We start from the raw sequence: 16186 nt of genomic DNA, 5'->3' as shown, positions 1-16186 counted from the left end.
TTATTGTCAAAATCACAGCATTCTACATTTACTGAATTACTTCAAAACTATTTGCCACTGAGAAGTTTTATTTATTTAAGACCCTTCGTGACTAGATAAAATATAAAATATTACATATGGTTGAACTCGTATTGAAGTGAGAATTCCAATAATAATACAATATACAGAGTGTTGTATTTAAAAAAACCAAAGTTACCAATGATATCAAAAAAATGGTAAATCTGGCAATATTGCAAGCATAAAATTTGAAATCTCTATATTGCAAAATAGAAGTATTGCGGTTTTTGTACAATTCGGACTACAAATTTAAGAGATAGTTAGGGGTTTCCAGACTTTTGGTCCACTCTGTATAAGCAAAACATGGGTACTAAACCAACTAAAGGAGAAAAAAATAAATATATGGAAAAGGACAATTTTTACAAAATTTTTGGAACTAATGAATAGGGAGGGAAAATATAGTCAGATTATACAACGAGCCAATGATAGCTGAAATAGTAAGAAAGAGTGAATGAGAAAAGGGTAATAAAGATATGAATAAAATAAAAGAAGGTAAAGAAAAGGAAAGTCATCATCATCATTGGTGCTACAGCCCTATAAAAGAGCCTCGACCTTCCCAAGTCTATTACGCCAGTCAGTTCTATCCATTGCCAACTGTTGCCAGTTTGCTGCGCCTATTTGTCTACCATCCTCATCTACACCATCCCTCCATCTGAGTTTTGGTTTACCCCTTTTTCTACTTCCCACAGGTTGTGACATAAGGATTCTTCTAGGAGGGTTGTTCTGCTGTGATTTTGCCAGATGTCCTGCCCATCTTAGTCTTCCTATTTTTATAAAAGATACTACGTCTTTACCACCAAATATATGTTTATATCTGTGATATATCTCGTAGTTGTACCTCCTTCTCCAAACACCATTTTCACAGATGCCACCAAATATTCTTCTCAGGATCCTTCGTTCAAATATAAGCAGGAGATTTTCATCTGCCTTGGAAATGGTCCATGCCTCCGACCCATATGTCAACACTGGTTGTATAAGGGTTTTGTATATGGTTGTTTTTGTTTTTTGGCTTAAGTTTCTGCTTCTCATATGTCTACTCAGTCCAAAATAGCATTTGTTTGCTAGGATTATTCTTCGCTTGATTTCTTCCGTCATGACATTCTCCTTGGTGATCAGGGAGCCTAAGTATGTGAATTTGTCCACCACTTCAAAGGTAGAATTATCAACCGTGAATTGGTGGCCGATGTTTCTGGCTCTATTGTTGGGTGTTGATGCCATTATCTTAGTTTTATTTTCATTTACTTGCAGGCCCATATTTTTTGAGGCGTGTGACAAGGTGGTATACATCACATACATGGAAAAGGAAAGTCAGCCTACAAAAAAATGGTGATAAAGCGTAAAAAGACCTTAAAGACAATAATGTTTTAAATCGAGGGCAAAAACTACCGCAAATAATCATCATGGATTAGTCAGTCGCACCTATTGCTGTAAATAAGAATTTTCTTAATTCTGGGCTAGATGTAGCCAATTTTCCGCTATTCCTTTAATGTCATTGGTCCATCTAGTCAGTTATTATTTTTATTTTTTTTTTTTAAAAATTTTGCCTCCCTTTTATAGTTCTTCTAGTCTACCGTCCAGCTTGCATTTTTGTTAAATACTCTGCTTATTTCACTTCAGCGTCATCATTTTTTTATGAGATTTTATAATACCGTCCTTGCCTGATTTTGTTCTCTACGAGTATAACTCGTAGATTTACACTTACGCTATTTTAAGTGATATCTTACATATTACTAATTAATTAAAAAACTCGGTGGTCAAGAAAGAATACTGTCTAATTAAATACCAAGGCTTCCTTTTATAAATACTTATCGTTCTATATGTCAGAGTCAAGATTTTTGTTCCATAAGTTTACAATAACATTGAATTACAATTAAAATAATGTCTATACTATCTCTCTCTCTCTCTCTCTCTCTTATCGTTTCCCCATTACTGAGGATCGTGATTTCTTCTAATATTCCTAACGATTTTTCTCCATTGGTCTCTATCTTCAGCTGCTCTGAGAGCTTCGCAGAATGAGTTTCCAGCTGAATTATTAATTTGAAAATATTTTGAGAGATAGATCTGTCTACTTTATTTGGGATTTTTTGCCATACCAATATGTCTCCGAACTTCTGCGTCACAGTTACCATCGTTAGTTATACTAGACCCGAGATAGGCAAAACTGTCCACTATCTAGTATTCCTGTAACATGTTAGTCAGTTGAATAGTGTGGAATCTATCGACCACCATTATTTTTGTCTTAGCTTTATTGATTTTCAGACTAACTTTATTGCTTTCGTACTCAACTCTTCGCATGAGATTAAATATTTCTTGCTCATTTGCTGCTATAAGTGTAGTGCCATCAGCAAATCTTAAATTGGAGATTTTACTACCAGCCACTGTTACTCTACCGGCCCATCCATCTAAAACCATCCTCATGACATGTTCACCATAAAGTCAGGTAACAACACGCATCCTTATCTAATATCTCTTTCGGTCTTGAACTGATTTGAGAACTTTTGATCTAGTCGTGCTTTTGCTATATTGCACTGGTACATATTTTTACTGTCACCAGGTGCATTGGTGTGCAAATTTCTATTAAAATGGACCACAGATTTATCCAGCCTACACAATCGATTGCCTTTTGGTAGTAAACGAAGCATATAATCATAGGTACTTGAAGTTCTCTAGACTTTTCAGTGAGTTGTCTCAGGTTCAGAATTTGTTCCCGTGTACCTATATCCTTTACAAACCTCGCTTGTTCATGATGTACTTGGTAATGTAGATAGGTTTTTAATCTGTTTTTAATGATATGCAACAAGATTTTACTAGCATGTGTTATTAGTGATAGTGTGGTGTGCGGTAGTTTTCACATCTGGTAGTAGTTCCTTTTTTGTGAAGCGGGATATAAATGGAGGTACACCAATCAGATGACCATTTTCCTGAATTCCAAATAGCGACTCGGATAGAATGGATGATATGTAATCCTTTTTTTTTACCTAGTAACTGTAGTATTTCACCTGGTATTGAATCAATGTATGGGGATTTATTTCTCTTCAGCGATTTAATTGCATCTTTGAGTTCAGCGAGTAAGACAGTAAGTTCTATATAGCTCGCCACAGTAGTTTCGCCATGTTTCCAATATTTCGTCAGTCTCGGTCTTTAGATTACCTTCTTTATCTAATACAGACCACGTTTGAGATTTAAATTCTCTGGTAGGAGTTTGATCTTCTGAAATAAATCCCTCAGTTTATTTCGACAGCCATGTTCCTCTATCTCTTTGCTAATTTGAGAGATGTAATCAGCTTTGTCTTTGCGGTATTGTTTTCTGATTTCTTTCGATAACGCTCTGTATTCATCGTTTTTTCCGTATCTAGTTTTATGTTCTTTTCTGCGTTGAATTACAATTCCCGTATTATCGGATATCCACGGCTTACGGCCCGTGGAAACCGCTGCCTTACAGTCTTTTGCAGCCTCGATTACCTTATCTTTGAGATAGATCCAAGTGCTCTCAGGGTCATTATCTGCTTGGTCTAAAGAAAGAGCTTCTTCTAGGTTTTGTTGAAAGTCCTTGATTTATGACGGATTTAGAGACATGACTTTTCTTAGAGGTCTTCTTTTGGAGACTTGGAGACCTGGAGAAAATGAAGTCGAACGTTCATCACCAGAAGTTGATAATCGCTTCCACAGTTTGCGCCAGGATACGTTTTACAGTTAATGGCCGACTACTTCCATCTTGATCTTATTAGGATGTAGTCTATCTGATTTCTTGTTCGAGCATCTGGGCTGTGACATGTGTATAATCCCCATGGATGATGTTGATAGAACGTGTTTGTAATTGTAAGATGTTGTTCTTCACAGAACTTCACTAGACGGTCGCCATTCTCATTTTTCTGTCCCAGTCTTTTTTTTTAAACTTTGCTTAACACTCCTTCAATATTTCCATTAAATGTTCCTACTTTGGCTTTAAAGTCTCCTAAAATTATGATTAGTTCACGATTTGGAATAGCGGTAACAGTTTCTTCTAGATGACCATAGAACCTAATGATGTCTTCTTCTTGTGCAGCTGATGTAGGAGCGTATATCTGTTCTATACTTGGAGATAAAATAAACATAATAGTCACTCAAACTAAAATACTGAGACTTTCGTATTTTGTTATGAGCATCTTTGGTTTGATTTGAGCTTTAAACAGCAATATATTTTTACGCCTGATTGAAAGATAATAATAATAATAAGATTGAAAGATAATAAATGGAAAAGTTATTGGGCATTAAGTGTAACAAATAAATATACTCGTAATATGCCAATTTAACCACTATTTATTAAATTATCACGTGAAGAGAAATTTTCTCAGGAATACTTCATCAAAAGCGTTAAAACGCGACTATTTTGTCCAATATGGCATTTCTAAGTAATCTTCCAAGTTTGTTTTACTGAGCTTACTGTTCTCCAGTCTGTAGACTATTATACCTTCCCAGTTATTTAGACCAAATTCTGGTGCTCTAGTTACACGAATCCTTGCAACTATTTAATATTAAATAAGCAAATCTTTAAAAAGCATTACCTTTCTTTGGTCCAAATCATATTTAAATTGGCTATTTCCTCTAACGATCTAAACATTAATCTAATAGACGTACACTAATTTACCTTTCAAGAAGTCTTCTCTTCAAATCCGGAGGATAGGTGACATAAATATATTCGTTATCTTTATCCGGCGCTAAGTAGTAATCCTCTGGATACATTTGATGTCCGTCCATCGAAGCCTGCATGTCGTGGCGAAGCGCATGCGCAGGAGATGGTGTGGACCTGTCGGTAATGCTAGTACTGGTAACGCTGACGTCATCAGTACTGAAAAAGTTTTTACTTTCAAGGGGTTAGAATCGGTCACTGCCAGACAAGAGGTTTGATAATTTTATTAGAAGTATTATGCAATAGTTTACAATATTTAAGCAATCATTTATAGCATATTCAGAATCTTTGTAAAAATATAAAATTATTATTAAAATAGTATTTTCTTAGAAAAAAAGAGTTTTAATCAGTTTTAAAAACAAAATTATATAAACTAATGCCTATTTTCTCCTTCTACAAAGCTTCAGTTGTTCCAAAGATAATAACAAAGGTGGACTTCGCAAAGCCCTGATAACCAGACTATATAATTAGCAACAAAAGAGAAATTACCTAAGATGTAACTGCTCTAAACACATTTTATACAGATATTGATAATCGAATGATACGAGTTAAAGTTGAAATATATCTATATAAAAAATAGACAAAAAAAAGCAAAATCCACACTTGGAAACAACCCAGTGACGTCAAAATTTACCAACAAGACATTAAGACTTGATCAGAAACGTAGACCTACGAACCAGAACCAGAGTTACAGATGTTGTGGGAAGAGCTGGTATATTAAAATCGAGATGCGCTGGGCACGTGGCAAGGATGAAGGATGAAAGGTGGACACGCAAGTTGTCGAACCGATTGAAAAACAAGAACAAATAAACGAAACAAGAAAACCACCTACACAATGGCAAGATGATCTGCGAAAGATGGCAAGAAATGGAATCCATACTGCACAAGACCTACACTCTAAACAGGAGAGGCATATATCCTGTAGTAGCCTTAAAATGGCCTGATGATAATGAATGTCTATATTTGATTAATTATTGGATACAAAGTAGTTTTCAGATAGTTAACAACACGGAAAATATTATCTAAATGTCATGACACGCTAGGTCAGTCAAATTAAAGTTAAAATGACTATGTCTTCTTGACATACCGTGAAATTAAGTAAAGAAAACAAAACTAAAATGTAAATATTACTAGACACATCCGGATATCATGGACAACTTTTGTGAAATTGAAACACATGTTTAAAAATAACGACGATTCTGTAAAAAAGCTAAGATATGTCGGGGAATAGTTTTGAAGTATATTGGTTTTAAATGATTAAGTATTTATTTGGAGCAATATTATTCTATCCAAAACTGGTACGAAGTTGGTCACATATTTACTCAGTTCGGATATTACTAATATACCTACAACATGTTTCTGATGATTCGCTGATTTCCAGTAGATCTATTTTCATTCTTTTCTTAACTTGAATTGCATTGTCAAGTTTTCCAGCTACAAGTAGACTTCTGACAGTCCATGTTCATATTCTCAAACTACATTTTCTTCTTTCTAGGATTTCTTCACGAGGTTTTAGCATATTTACGACTGAGGGGCTTCGTGGTATAAATATGTTTCCCCTCTTCGCTTTCTATGATTAGTAACGGTTTTCAATTGATGTGTCAATTCGATGGTGTTTTTTCTGAAGGTATTCTATGATTCTTTAATGCAGTGGTTCCCTTTTGCCTTCTGCATTCTTTTGCCGTTGATGTTGATTCATCCGCCTTCGGGGCCGATTTCTCAACCCCAGGATAACAGAGTGCCCTATCAGTTACCAACTCATCCGCCCAAAGACGTTGGTCAGTAAGTGGGGCACTGCTTATACATGTCCACTAGTGTCATTAAATAACCACCAATTGCAACAAAACGACCATATAAAATGCATATGTATTTATGTACCTATAGTATGTACCTCGATCGTAGGTTAACACAGAAGAACAACAAAATATTAGTAAATACATCAGTCATAAAGTCGGTATAGAGTTAGGGAATATATCGATGGGGATTATTGTTGAAGTCCAGTATAGATATCTTGGGGAGATTAGAATCAAAAGTATTTCGCATAATTAAAAATGCATCTTTATGTATAACTAATTTTTCTATTGCTTGTAATCTCCCAATATACTTTGTTATATTAGAGATTAAAAATTACTTACAAAAATATGACGAGAGATTAGAAAATCATCATAGCAGGCTAGCCAAGAATTTTATAAGACCACAAGCAAAGCAAAGACCAAAATGACATATCCTCTGTGACCTTCCAACAAGATTTTAAATTATTTAATTGATTAATTAATTTATTTTATTTATGTTTATCCATAGCTCACAAATTTTTGATAAAATTATGAAACAATACGAAATTATCATATGGCATTTTGCTGTAGTTACATGTAGATGAATAAACTATTTATTTATTGTAACTAAATTACAGATTGTAAATAAATTATATTTAAGCTTTAAGCAGTTCATTTAGTGGCAATTCTTGTATAAAAAATATATTAGTAAACTTCGATTATTTAATACGTTTCTTACCGATAAAATGTATATCGTCCATATAGAAAATCTTTCAAACTACTTTTCACAAAAGAAAAAATTCTCTATCCCTAGTTAAGGGTTTATTAAGGACTATTTGCCATCAACATGGTTCAGCGATGTCGTGATGTAAACACTTGTGCTTTGACTACGAAAAAGCTTTCGATAGAGTAAAACATGAAAAATACTTATGAATAAGCACATTGATAGTAAAATCATAAAGATAATCCAAACGTTATATTGGATCCAAAGTGCCATAGTTCAAATTGATGGGCAACAGTCCGAAGGAATGAAGATCTGTAGGGGAGTTGTGATGTTCTGACAGGGATGTGATTTATCGCCACTTTTGTATAACTTTTAGTCTGAAGAAATTTTCATAAATACCCTCAATAATTTCAGAGCGGGAGTTAGCGTTAACGGAAAATTAATTAACAACTTACGATGCGCAGATGACACTGTGGTCATTGCAATGAGCATAGAAGACCCACAAAATTTAATCGAAAGCTTAAGTATGAATAGTGCTAAGACGGAAATTACTATAAACGCTCAAAAAACGAGATATATGCTAATTACCAAAAGACCACAAAATATTCACCACATATTGACCATAAATGGTAACATGATAGAACAAGTAGACAAATATCAGTACTTGGGAGCTTTGATTAATGAAACAAGTGATCAATATAGCATAAATAATGCCACTCCTACGTGCAGAAATCTTAATTTGGAAATCAGACTACGTACCATTCGATGTTATATATTTATGAATTGAGACTTTACACTTGGGACTTTACTTTTGGACATTAAAAAAACGCATTTTAAAGAGAATTAAGGCTTTCGAACTCTGGTTATACTGGTTATACTGCAGAGTATTAAAAATATCATGGGCTCATATAATTACAAGAAATAGGAGTATATGAATGATTCTGGTCAGGCTCTCGGCTCCCATGAATCAGTCTTTTAGGCCAAGATCTTTGCAATTCTGGTATGTTCTCAGGAGATAATTATAATAGATGGGGCATGTTGAGACAGGACCATCTCTATCTGACAGTCAAGTAGCGCTGAGGGCTTTGGAATTTTGCTCAAAGTCAGCTCTCAGCTGATTTTTGAGTGCAAGAGAGCACTTGATGATATTGCGCTGACCAATAGGGTTAACTTATTATGAGTATTGGGACACAGGCGTAGAAGGAAACGAACGGGCTGATGCTCTTGCAAAACAGGGCTCATCCACTTTGCTGGTGGGACCCGAACCTGTGGTTGGAGTGCCCTTCAGTATCGATCGAGGTAGTTTCAAAGAGCTTCTTTTGCGAAGGTTCCAGGATTCCTGGGTCAGCTGTAAAGGTATGAGACAGGCTAGGCTCCACATAGTGGGGCCATCCAAAAGTATTACAGCCCAACTTCTCTTTCTAAACCGTAGAAGATGCTCTCTGGTGGTCAGTATGTTCATCGGCCACTGTAGACTCAGGCAGCACCTTTATCTGCTTGGATTGACGGATAGTCTAAGGTGCCGTCTTTGTAATAAAGAGAAAACTTCCTCACATGTCGTCTGGAAGTACCCGGGACTTGCCTATCAGAGGTGGCAGATCCTGAGTTCGTTCTTTATGCAGGGAAGAGAGTTACCCTTAAAGAAACAGTTGAATTTCTGTGAGGCCACAAGGTTACTAAAGGATTAGACATTCGGAACGGCAGGAAGAGCTTAGATTTGTAGAACCTGCTGAATATAGAGGATCTGTTGGCCAGACGCCAAATTCTTGGTTAATGAATCTACTGAATCAAATGAATTGATTTGTTTCGCGCAGGAAGTTCAAAAATAAAAATAGCCATTATGAATCTCAATTTTTGCTCTAATAAGAAGAAGAATTCTAATCAACATCCTTTTTATCAAAGCAAATATGAATATCCGATTTTAAAAATACGTGGTATATTAAATTGCCCCTGTGGTAAATCTTCTGTTTAAATAACACTATTCTAAAAGCCATGCTGATTGAAGAGGATCAAATGAAACTCAAATTTTCATCCATGGATCTAAAATATAGGAAGTAACATGGTTTGCTCTTATTTTGGTATGTATATATCAAGAATAATAAACTCATGTCTTAGATCTAAATATTGCGACTAAAAGTATTAAGGTTCTGAAGCTTCTTTGTTTTTCTGGTAAAACAATAGCTTCTCCATAATAATTTCTATTTTTAAACGTTATGCTTCAGTATATCTTTAGTGTTTACTATAATTTCCAGATAAGAAAGAACTGTTAAACCACTTCAAAATTATAGTTAGCAATGCTAAAGTTTTGTCCCATGTTTCTGATATTGAACTTTCTGATATAGAACTTTTACTTTACATATGACTTTTGACATTGCCATATTTACCAACCTTATCAGTCTTTTTAATACTTCAACTGCCTTTTAATCATCGTAAATTACTAAATATACTGAGTTCTATTTTTTTATGATACATTTGTGAGTTCGCATTGTAATTTTTCTGACCTATAACTTATAGCTCTGTTATACTTGATTCTTATTTTATTAATATTTTTTTTTAACTGCATACAATTCAATACCTCTATAGAGCAGTAACCGATTTTTATAGAGGTGTAAGTATAGCTTGTTAGTAAAAAAAATGTACTTACTCAAATAAGACCCAAATAACATAGTAGCACAGGCAGATTCCCAAAGAGGTAACCATAATGATCATGCAAAGTAGACCCCATGGAAAACTTCGAATGTCTGACTGCGAGTCTTCCCAATATCTATCACAAGTAAGGTACCAGCATACTGCTCTGTTTAGTTCATCTAGAAATTAAAAATATCTTAAGACATGAAATGATACATAATTAGAAATATTTTTACCACAAATTCTCAGATTTTTCAACAACAAATAAGCACTATTCAGACAAAAAGGAGGCGCACTGGGCATCGATTATATAAAAAAAGAAGCATTGTGTATGAAGAAAAAACTGGGATAAACTATGAAAAGGAAAAGTGGATGTCAATTGTAACAAATAGGATAAACAAATATGCTTGGTAAAAACATACGGAACAATTAATAAGCTAAATGTACGAGAGTAACACTGATAGAGTAGAGAGGAACAAGGATAGAGTCGACCAATTTGCATGCTCATAAAAGACAGTGGAATATGGAATAAATTAAATAATAAAAAAACAAAATTAAGAAGATAAAGAATAAAAAACACTTACTGAAAACAAAGACTTGGGCGACAGGGAAGTGTATATACTTCCCTTTTTTCCAATACTGAACCTTGTGGTACTCCACATACAATGCTTTTGTGACTAGAGTCAATATCATTTGTTCTTACTAGTTGTTTCCTATTCCCCAAGTAAGATTGAAACTAATTCAAAGAAATACCTCGAATTCCGTAGAAATTCAGTTTTTTTTTATTAAAATGTCGTGATTTACACAATCCAAAGCTATGGCATAGTCACAGAAAACAGTGGCAGTGCAAAGATTTTTGTTTAGTGCTTGATAGACCTGATGTAGTACAGAAAACATAGCATCACTGGTATATTTATTAGATAAAAAGCCGAACTAACTTTGTGATAAAATGTGATTTTCGAGAAAGGACATAAGTCGGGGTTTTATAAGTCTCTCGATAATTTTGGATAGAACCGGTAGTAAGGCAATAGGTCTATAGTTGCAGATATTCGATTTTTCACCACTTTTATGAAAAGGAATCATAATGGCTGTCAAAGGAATCATTAATTAGTGAGACCAGGACTTTCAACACATTTTTTGGGAGATTTAAGCAAATTTTTATGGATAGTCCATCAGTACTACATGAAGATTTAATTTTGATACTTTTGATTGTTTGGATCACTTCAGATTCATCAACTGGTCTTATAAACAATGAATTCGAGACATTTTTTGAATTGAGGAGATAGGCAATTGGATCTTGTAGTAATAGTGACAAAATAGTTGATGCTATATTTTTACTCACATTAACGAAGTATTCATTTAGATTTTCAGGGTTTGAAAGAGCAAATATTTGAGCTGTGTTAGTTTTATTTCGAAGATCGTTTATTATGGACCAAGTTTCTTTTGCAACATTTTTAGAGCTTATCAGACGATTTTGATAGTACATTTTTTTAGCTGTTTTGATAAGTTTTAGATAGGTTGCTCTGTACTTGGCGATTTATTTAATCACAAAAAAATTGATAGTAAATTTTTGGACGTACAGTGAACGTATATTCTTGGCTTATATGCGGATACCTTTGGTAGTCCAGGGTTTGTGATGTTTTGACTTAATAATTGTAATGAAAGGAAATGCCTTACTAAAAATACAGACAAGCCTATCTAAAAAATAACTGAAATTATAGTAAACGTTAACAGAGGCAAAGTGCCACCCAGAAGTCAGGCACAAATTTTTGAATTTCCGAAAGTTCTGAGCGGAAAAAATCCTACCTAAACGTTGAGTTATCGAGGATGGTTTGTTGAGAGTATTAAACTTGGTATATACTGCTTGATTATCAGCTAGTCCTGCATTAATAATTGTAGAGCGTACATCAAGGCGTGAGAAATCTGAGACAATATAAATCAATTATGGTAGATGTTGTTTTAGTAATTCTTGTAGGAGAATCAACGTGCATTGTAAAACCATACGATTCGAATATATTGACCAAGAATAATTGAGTAGCACGAGCAACAGCGTAAGTAATATTCAAGTCACCACAATTTTTCTGCTTTTATTGCAGGTCATCTAACAAATTTAACAGGTTCTGAAAAAATAGTTTCGTAGAAGAATCAGGTGATCTAGCAATGCAAAGATACATGTATAGATTAAGATTATTGTTGTAAACCAATGAAAACTCAAAAAAGGCTTCATTCAACAGAAAGTTGTGACTGTAACACTAATAATCCATAGTATTATTAAAAGTTCCTAGGACATAAATAAGACTGCTAATAAAACAATATCATTTTTACAACCCAGTTTAATAACCATTAATAAAAAACCCGTGAACAGTAGTTACAATAAATTAATAACCCCAATAAAATGATCTCCCTCCAGTTTTTAAAAATTGCTTGACAATTTTACTTTTAGTATAGTTGTTGAAACTACAATTATTATATATTATCAAAAAGTGAAATAGGGCAGTAAGTAAAGGGAAACAAAGTTTATTTTGCTCTTGCTCATGTGTTTCGCTCCAAGAACATACCAGAGGCGTGCGGTCCATGAAAGTGGTTGAAGCTCCGCTTCCCTATACTTCAGTATAAGAAAATATATTATTAATATTTAATTATCAACAATTTTTCTCTAATCTAAGTAATTCATTTATGGCATTCCCCGGGCAACACAATTCAACGCATCGAGTCTGTCCGCACCTGTGTTGACAGAAGCGCTTCTCAAATAGCCGCACTTATCCCCTTCAAACGTGGCTCAGGGATTTTTGACATCCGCGAGTCATGTTAAATTACGCGGGAATTTAATAAACGGGCATCCTTTCCTCGGCCGCCTTTATTTATTTAGTAGCAATCGATGTAGGATTATTGACGGCTAACGGTTAAAAAAAATTGTAAATTTTGTGCTGCTTTTCTTCTTTGTTGTTTATCCTTTTCTGTAATGGAAGGAACGATTGAAGAAGCATCGTGTGGCTTTACGAACAATGTAAAAAACTGTGTTTGTTGTGTTGATTATTAAAAAAGGGTTTCAAGTCGAAGTTACCAAGAGAAACTGAACATTATAAAGTCGAGAAAATTATATAGACTTTGTAAATTTTGTAACAAAATGTAATGCGACCTTAAAAAAATCATTATATTAATTCGACAGTTTTCCGATGTACCTCAAACCGAATCCAAAACGATTTAATTAAATACACTACTGACATTGTAATTGACCAAGTTAAAAATGATATTACAAAGGCACCCTTTGTTTCAATTGTACTTGATGAAATAACAGATGTAACTAATTTTAGTCAGCTATTCATTGTTGTGCGATGCTCGTATGTGGTTTTATCGAACTGCATAGGCTATGTTTAAAGTTAGAATGTAATTCTAGCTTGTCGCCTAGATCTATGATGGTATTGCGGTAATGGCTAGTCAGTTTGCAGGTCTTCAAGCTAAAGAAAAGGAAACATTTAAACATGCAACTTTCGTTTACTTTTTAGCACACAGATTTAATTTGGTTTTATCTCGACGCATGGATAATATTAAAGATGTTAACGTTTTCTTCCCAACGCTAAGTGGCTTGACCTTCTATTTTTCAAAATCATCAAACATAATGCATGCTTTGGATATGCACGTTCAGAAACGCTTTTCAAAAGTTGCTCAGATGAGATCGAACCACAATGGACGTTTAGTGCAAAGAGTGTTTTAATACCGTGATTCGTTAATAGACTTTTTTTACAACGTTTGGGATAATAAAAAAAAATAGGATGCTGAGACTGTTACTGCTGTTAATGGTTATTTACATTGACTTAAAGAAAATTTCGATTTCAATTTTTTGCTCAATATTTTTCTAGTGATTTTTCCATTTACTGATATTTTATTTAACATTTTACAGACGAAGTCAAATTACATTGAATTTTGTACATTTTACAGTCGAAGTCAAATTACATTACATTTTGTATAAGACAAATTGATGACTTTCGAAATAAGATAATTAAAAAACGAGAGTGGTTTAAAAATATTTGGGATAAAACTGAAAATATGTGGTTAAAACCTGAAAGAAAAAGAATACAGATTAATAATGTCGGCGACAGCAAATGAATTTTCGCTTTCAAAATTTTAACGAATTAAAATTTGTAGAATTGTGCAATTTTAATATTTCTAACATTAGAATTCGTCAATATTTTGGACAGGGACATTTAATTCACTTCGATCAAATTATAGCAATTCTTTTGATGTCTTAGCTTTGCATTCTCAATTAAGTGTCGTTTATGAAACAACTGACATTAGTGATAAAAAAATTCCCAGGAATCTGTGGAATTTTGTAAACACTACTGATTGGTTTAATTAAGTCCCTATGTGAAGTGGTTAAGTTGTGTGAAATGTTACTAACCATTCTAGCCACAAGTGCATCAGTTGAACGAATTTTTTCAGTATTAAAACGCATTAAAAGTTTTACAAGAAATTCAACAAGCGAAGACATATTATACAAGTTAGCCCTATTATCCATCGAAAAAGAGTGCATTAAGCAATTAACGGAACACCCAAAATTTTACGACGATGTTATACACAAATTTGCATTGAAAGATAGGAGAATAGACCTAAAGTATAAAAAAGTGTCAAACTGTTGAAAATTATGTGTTGTGGAAAATGCATCGGAAGATAAAAACAATTTTAAATAGAACTCTTCTTTTTAAATTTAAAGAAACCATCGTTTTTACAGGCAATTTTTTATAGTTTTTGATTTTAGTCCTTATAAGTTAACAGGTAGTAATGTCACCGCACGTTACCGAAACTCACACTAGAGATTGAACAACAGGGTCTAAAAAAGTATTATCAGATCAATAGTATGTTGTGAATGCGAGATACGGGTGACGGCAGAAAATACAAAAAGAAAGCTGGAAGTCTTTGAAAGAACACTTTTAAGGAAGATATTTGGACCTCTTATGTGACGGGTAGCTCTATTAGACACTAAATTCAGTAAAACAAGTTAAGGTTAGTTGTTGATACCTAGGACGATACTAGCAAAGTTGAAATAAAAGGACGATGTATTGGTCAGTACTCAAACATCGGGGAACACTAATTGATACTTAGTCTAGGTTAGAGGTGGCCGAATCGATCACTATTCGATACGGACAAGGAGCGGAAAGCGAACAATCAACATTTGATCGCCGACGTGTAGGACGGTTTGGCCTTAGATCAATACTCCAAGACCCGGGTTAGGAGTTCTTACTAGATCAGTACTCTAGCTTGAACTCCCCGAGCGGTTGGCATTTGTTCAATACTCAAATGCCGGGCTGTTCTTACCAGATCAGTTCTCCGGTTCGAACTCAGCTCTCTGCTGCGATGGATGTCGTTTTATAAATATGCCTCTATTTATAGGACTTATAGACTAAAAAATTAAACAATTAAATAAATATACATTAGACCAAACATTAATCTTCTTTTTCGACTTACCCTCAACTTCCTTGAAATCTTTAAGAGAAAGCTGAATTAGCAATCCAGCTATGCAGTCCCTAACTAGTATTTCACATTTGGTTTTGATTTTTTGTAATTCTTCAGGTTTGCAGTGCGCTTTAAGTTTTTGTAATTCGGCTATTCGTTGTTGCCTATTATCGGGTGCGGGGAGAGCGGAATCTACTAAATCATTTTGACATATATTATTGGAGGTATTTTGCGATTTGTCTTCTTCGTTGGTATTACGGTCCTCTGAAAAGAGAATAATATTAAAAAATAAAATGTTACTTATATTTGAAGCATGTTACTTATGTTTAACTACTCTACAGTTTAATAGTAAAAATGGACCGCTAATTTGCTTGGATAACTTAATATCAATATAAACGAAAGAGTTTTTATTTACAAATTACAGTGAATCTCACGAGAATATAAATATAAGTAATATTTTTATGTTTTAGTATATAAATACCAAATGGTACACAAGAAATTTGTAAGAAAATACTATTTAATGGGTTTATCCCTTTTCTGCGTAGTTCTGGAATCAAAAAATTTTGGATCATATCAACGTAGCGAATAGAATAAACGGTGACGGTATGGCCAGCCTCTTCGAAAAAAATATGACCCAATAATGCCAGTCAGACCAATGGTAAACCACACTGTGAGTTTTTGAGAATGTAAAAGAGCTCATGGAGATTTCGTGGGTGTTCAGGATCCCAGTACCTGGAATTCTATTTATTAATGGTTCCGTCCAAATGGTAATGAGCTTCGTCGCTCATTAGAAGATGCTGACATAAGTTATCCTCCAAAATAACTTGCATTCTCGTAGCGAAATCCACACATTGTTCAACATCTCTTTTAATTAATTTCTGGAAA

General features: G+C 34.0%; 1 protein-coding gene across 4 annotated transcripts in view; it reads right to left on the bottom strand.

Moving 5' to 3' along the window:
• The window catches only part of LOC140436737 (uncharacterized), a 167799-nt gene that overhangs the window by 15618 nt on the left and 135995 nt on the right, over nt 1-16186 (bottom strand). For 2 of the 4 annotated variants that reach the window (XM_072525801.1, XM_072525799.1), the window contains exons 4-6: nt 15314-15565; nt 9867-10029; nt 4685-4900 (exon numbers count right to left, since the gene is read on the bottom strand). In XM_072525801.1, coding sequence (XP_072381902.1) covers nt 4685-4900; nt 9867-10029; nt 15314-15565 — 631 coding nt within the window. The remainder of the gene's footprint in view (nt 1-4684; nt 4901-9866; nt 10030-15313; nt 15566-16186) is intronic. The other 2 variants (XM_072525800.1, XM_072525802.1) reach the window with 2 other exon arrangements.

Source organism: Diabrotica undecimpunctata, chromosome 3, assembly GCF_040954645.1.
Source record: "Diabrotica undecimpunctata isolate CICGRU chromosome 3, icDiaUnde3, whole genome shotgun sequence".
Classification (NCBI taxonomy): domain Eukaryota; kingdom Metazoa; phylum Arthropoda; class Insecta; order Coleoptera; family Chrysomelidae; genus Diabrotica; species Diabrotica undecimpunctata.
This window is presented reverse-complemented; position numbering and strand designations above follow the sequence as displayed.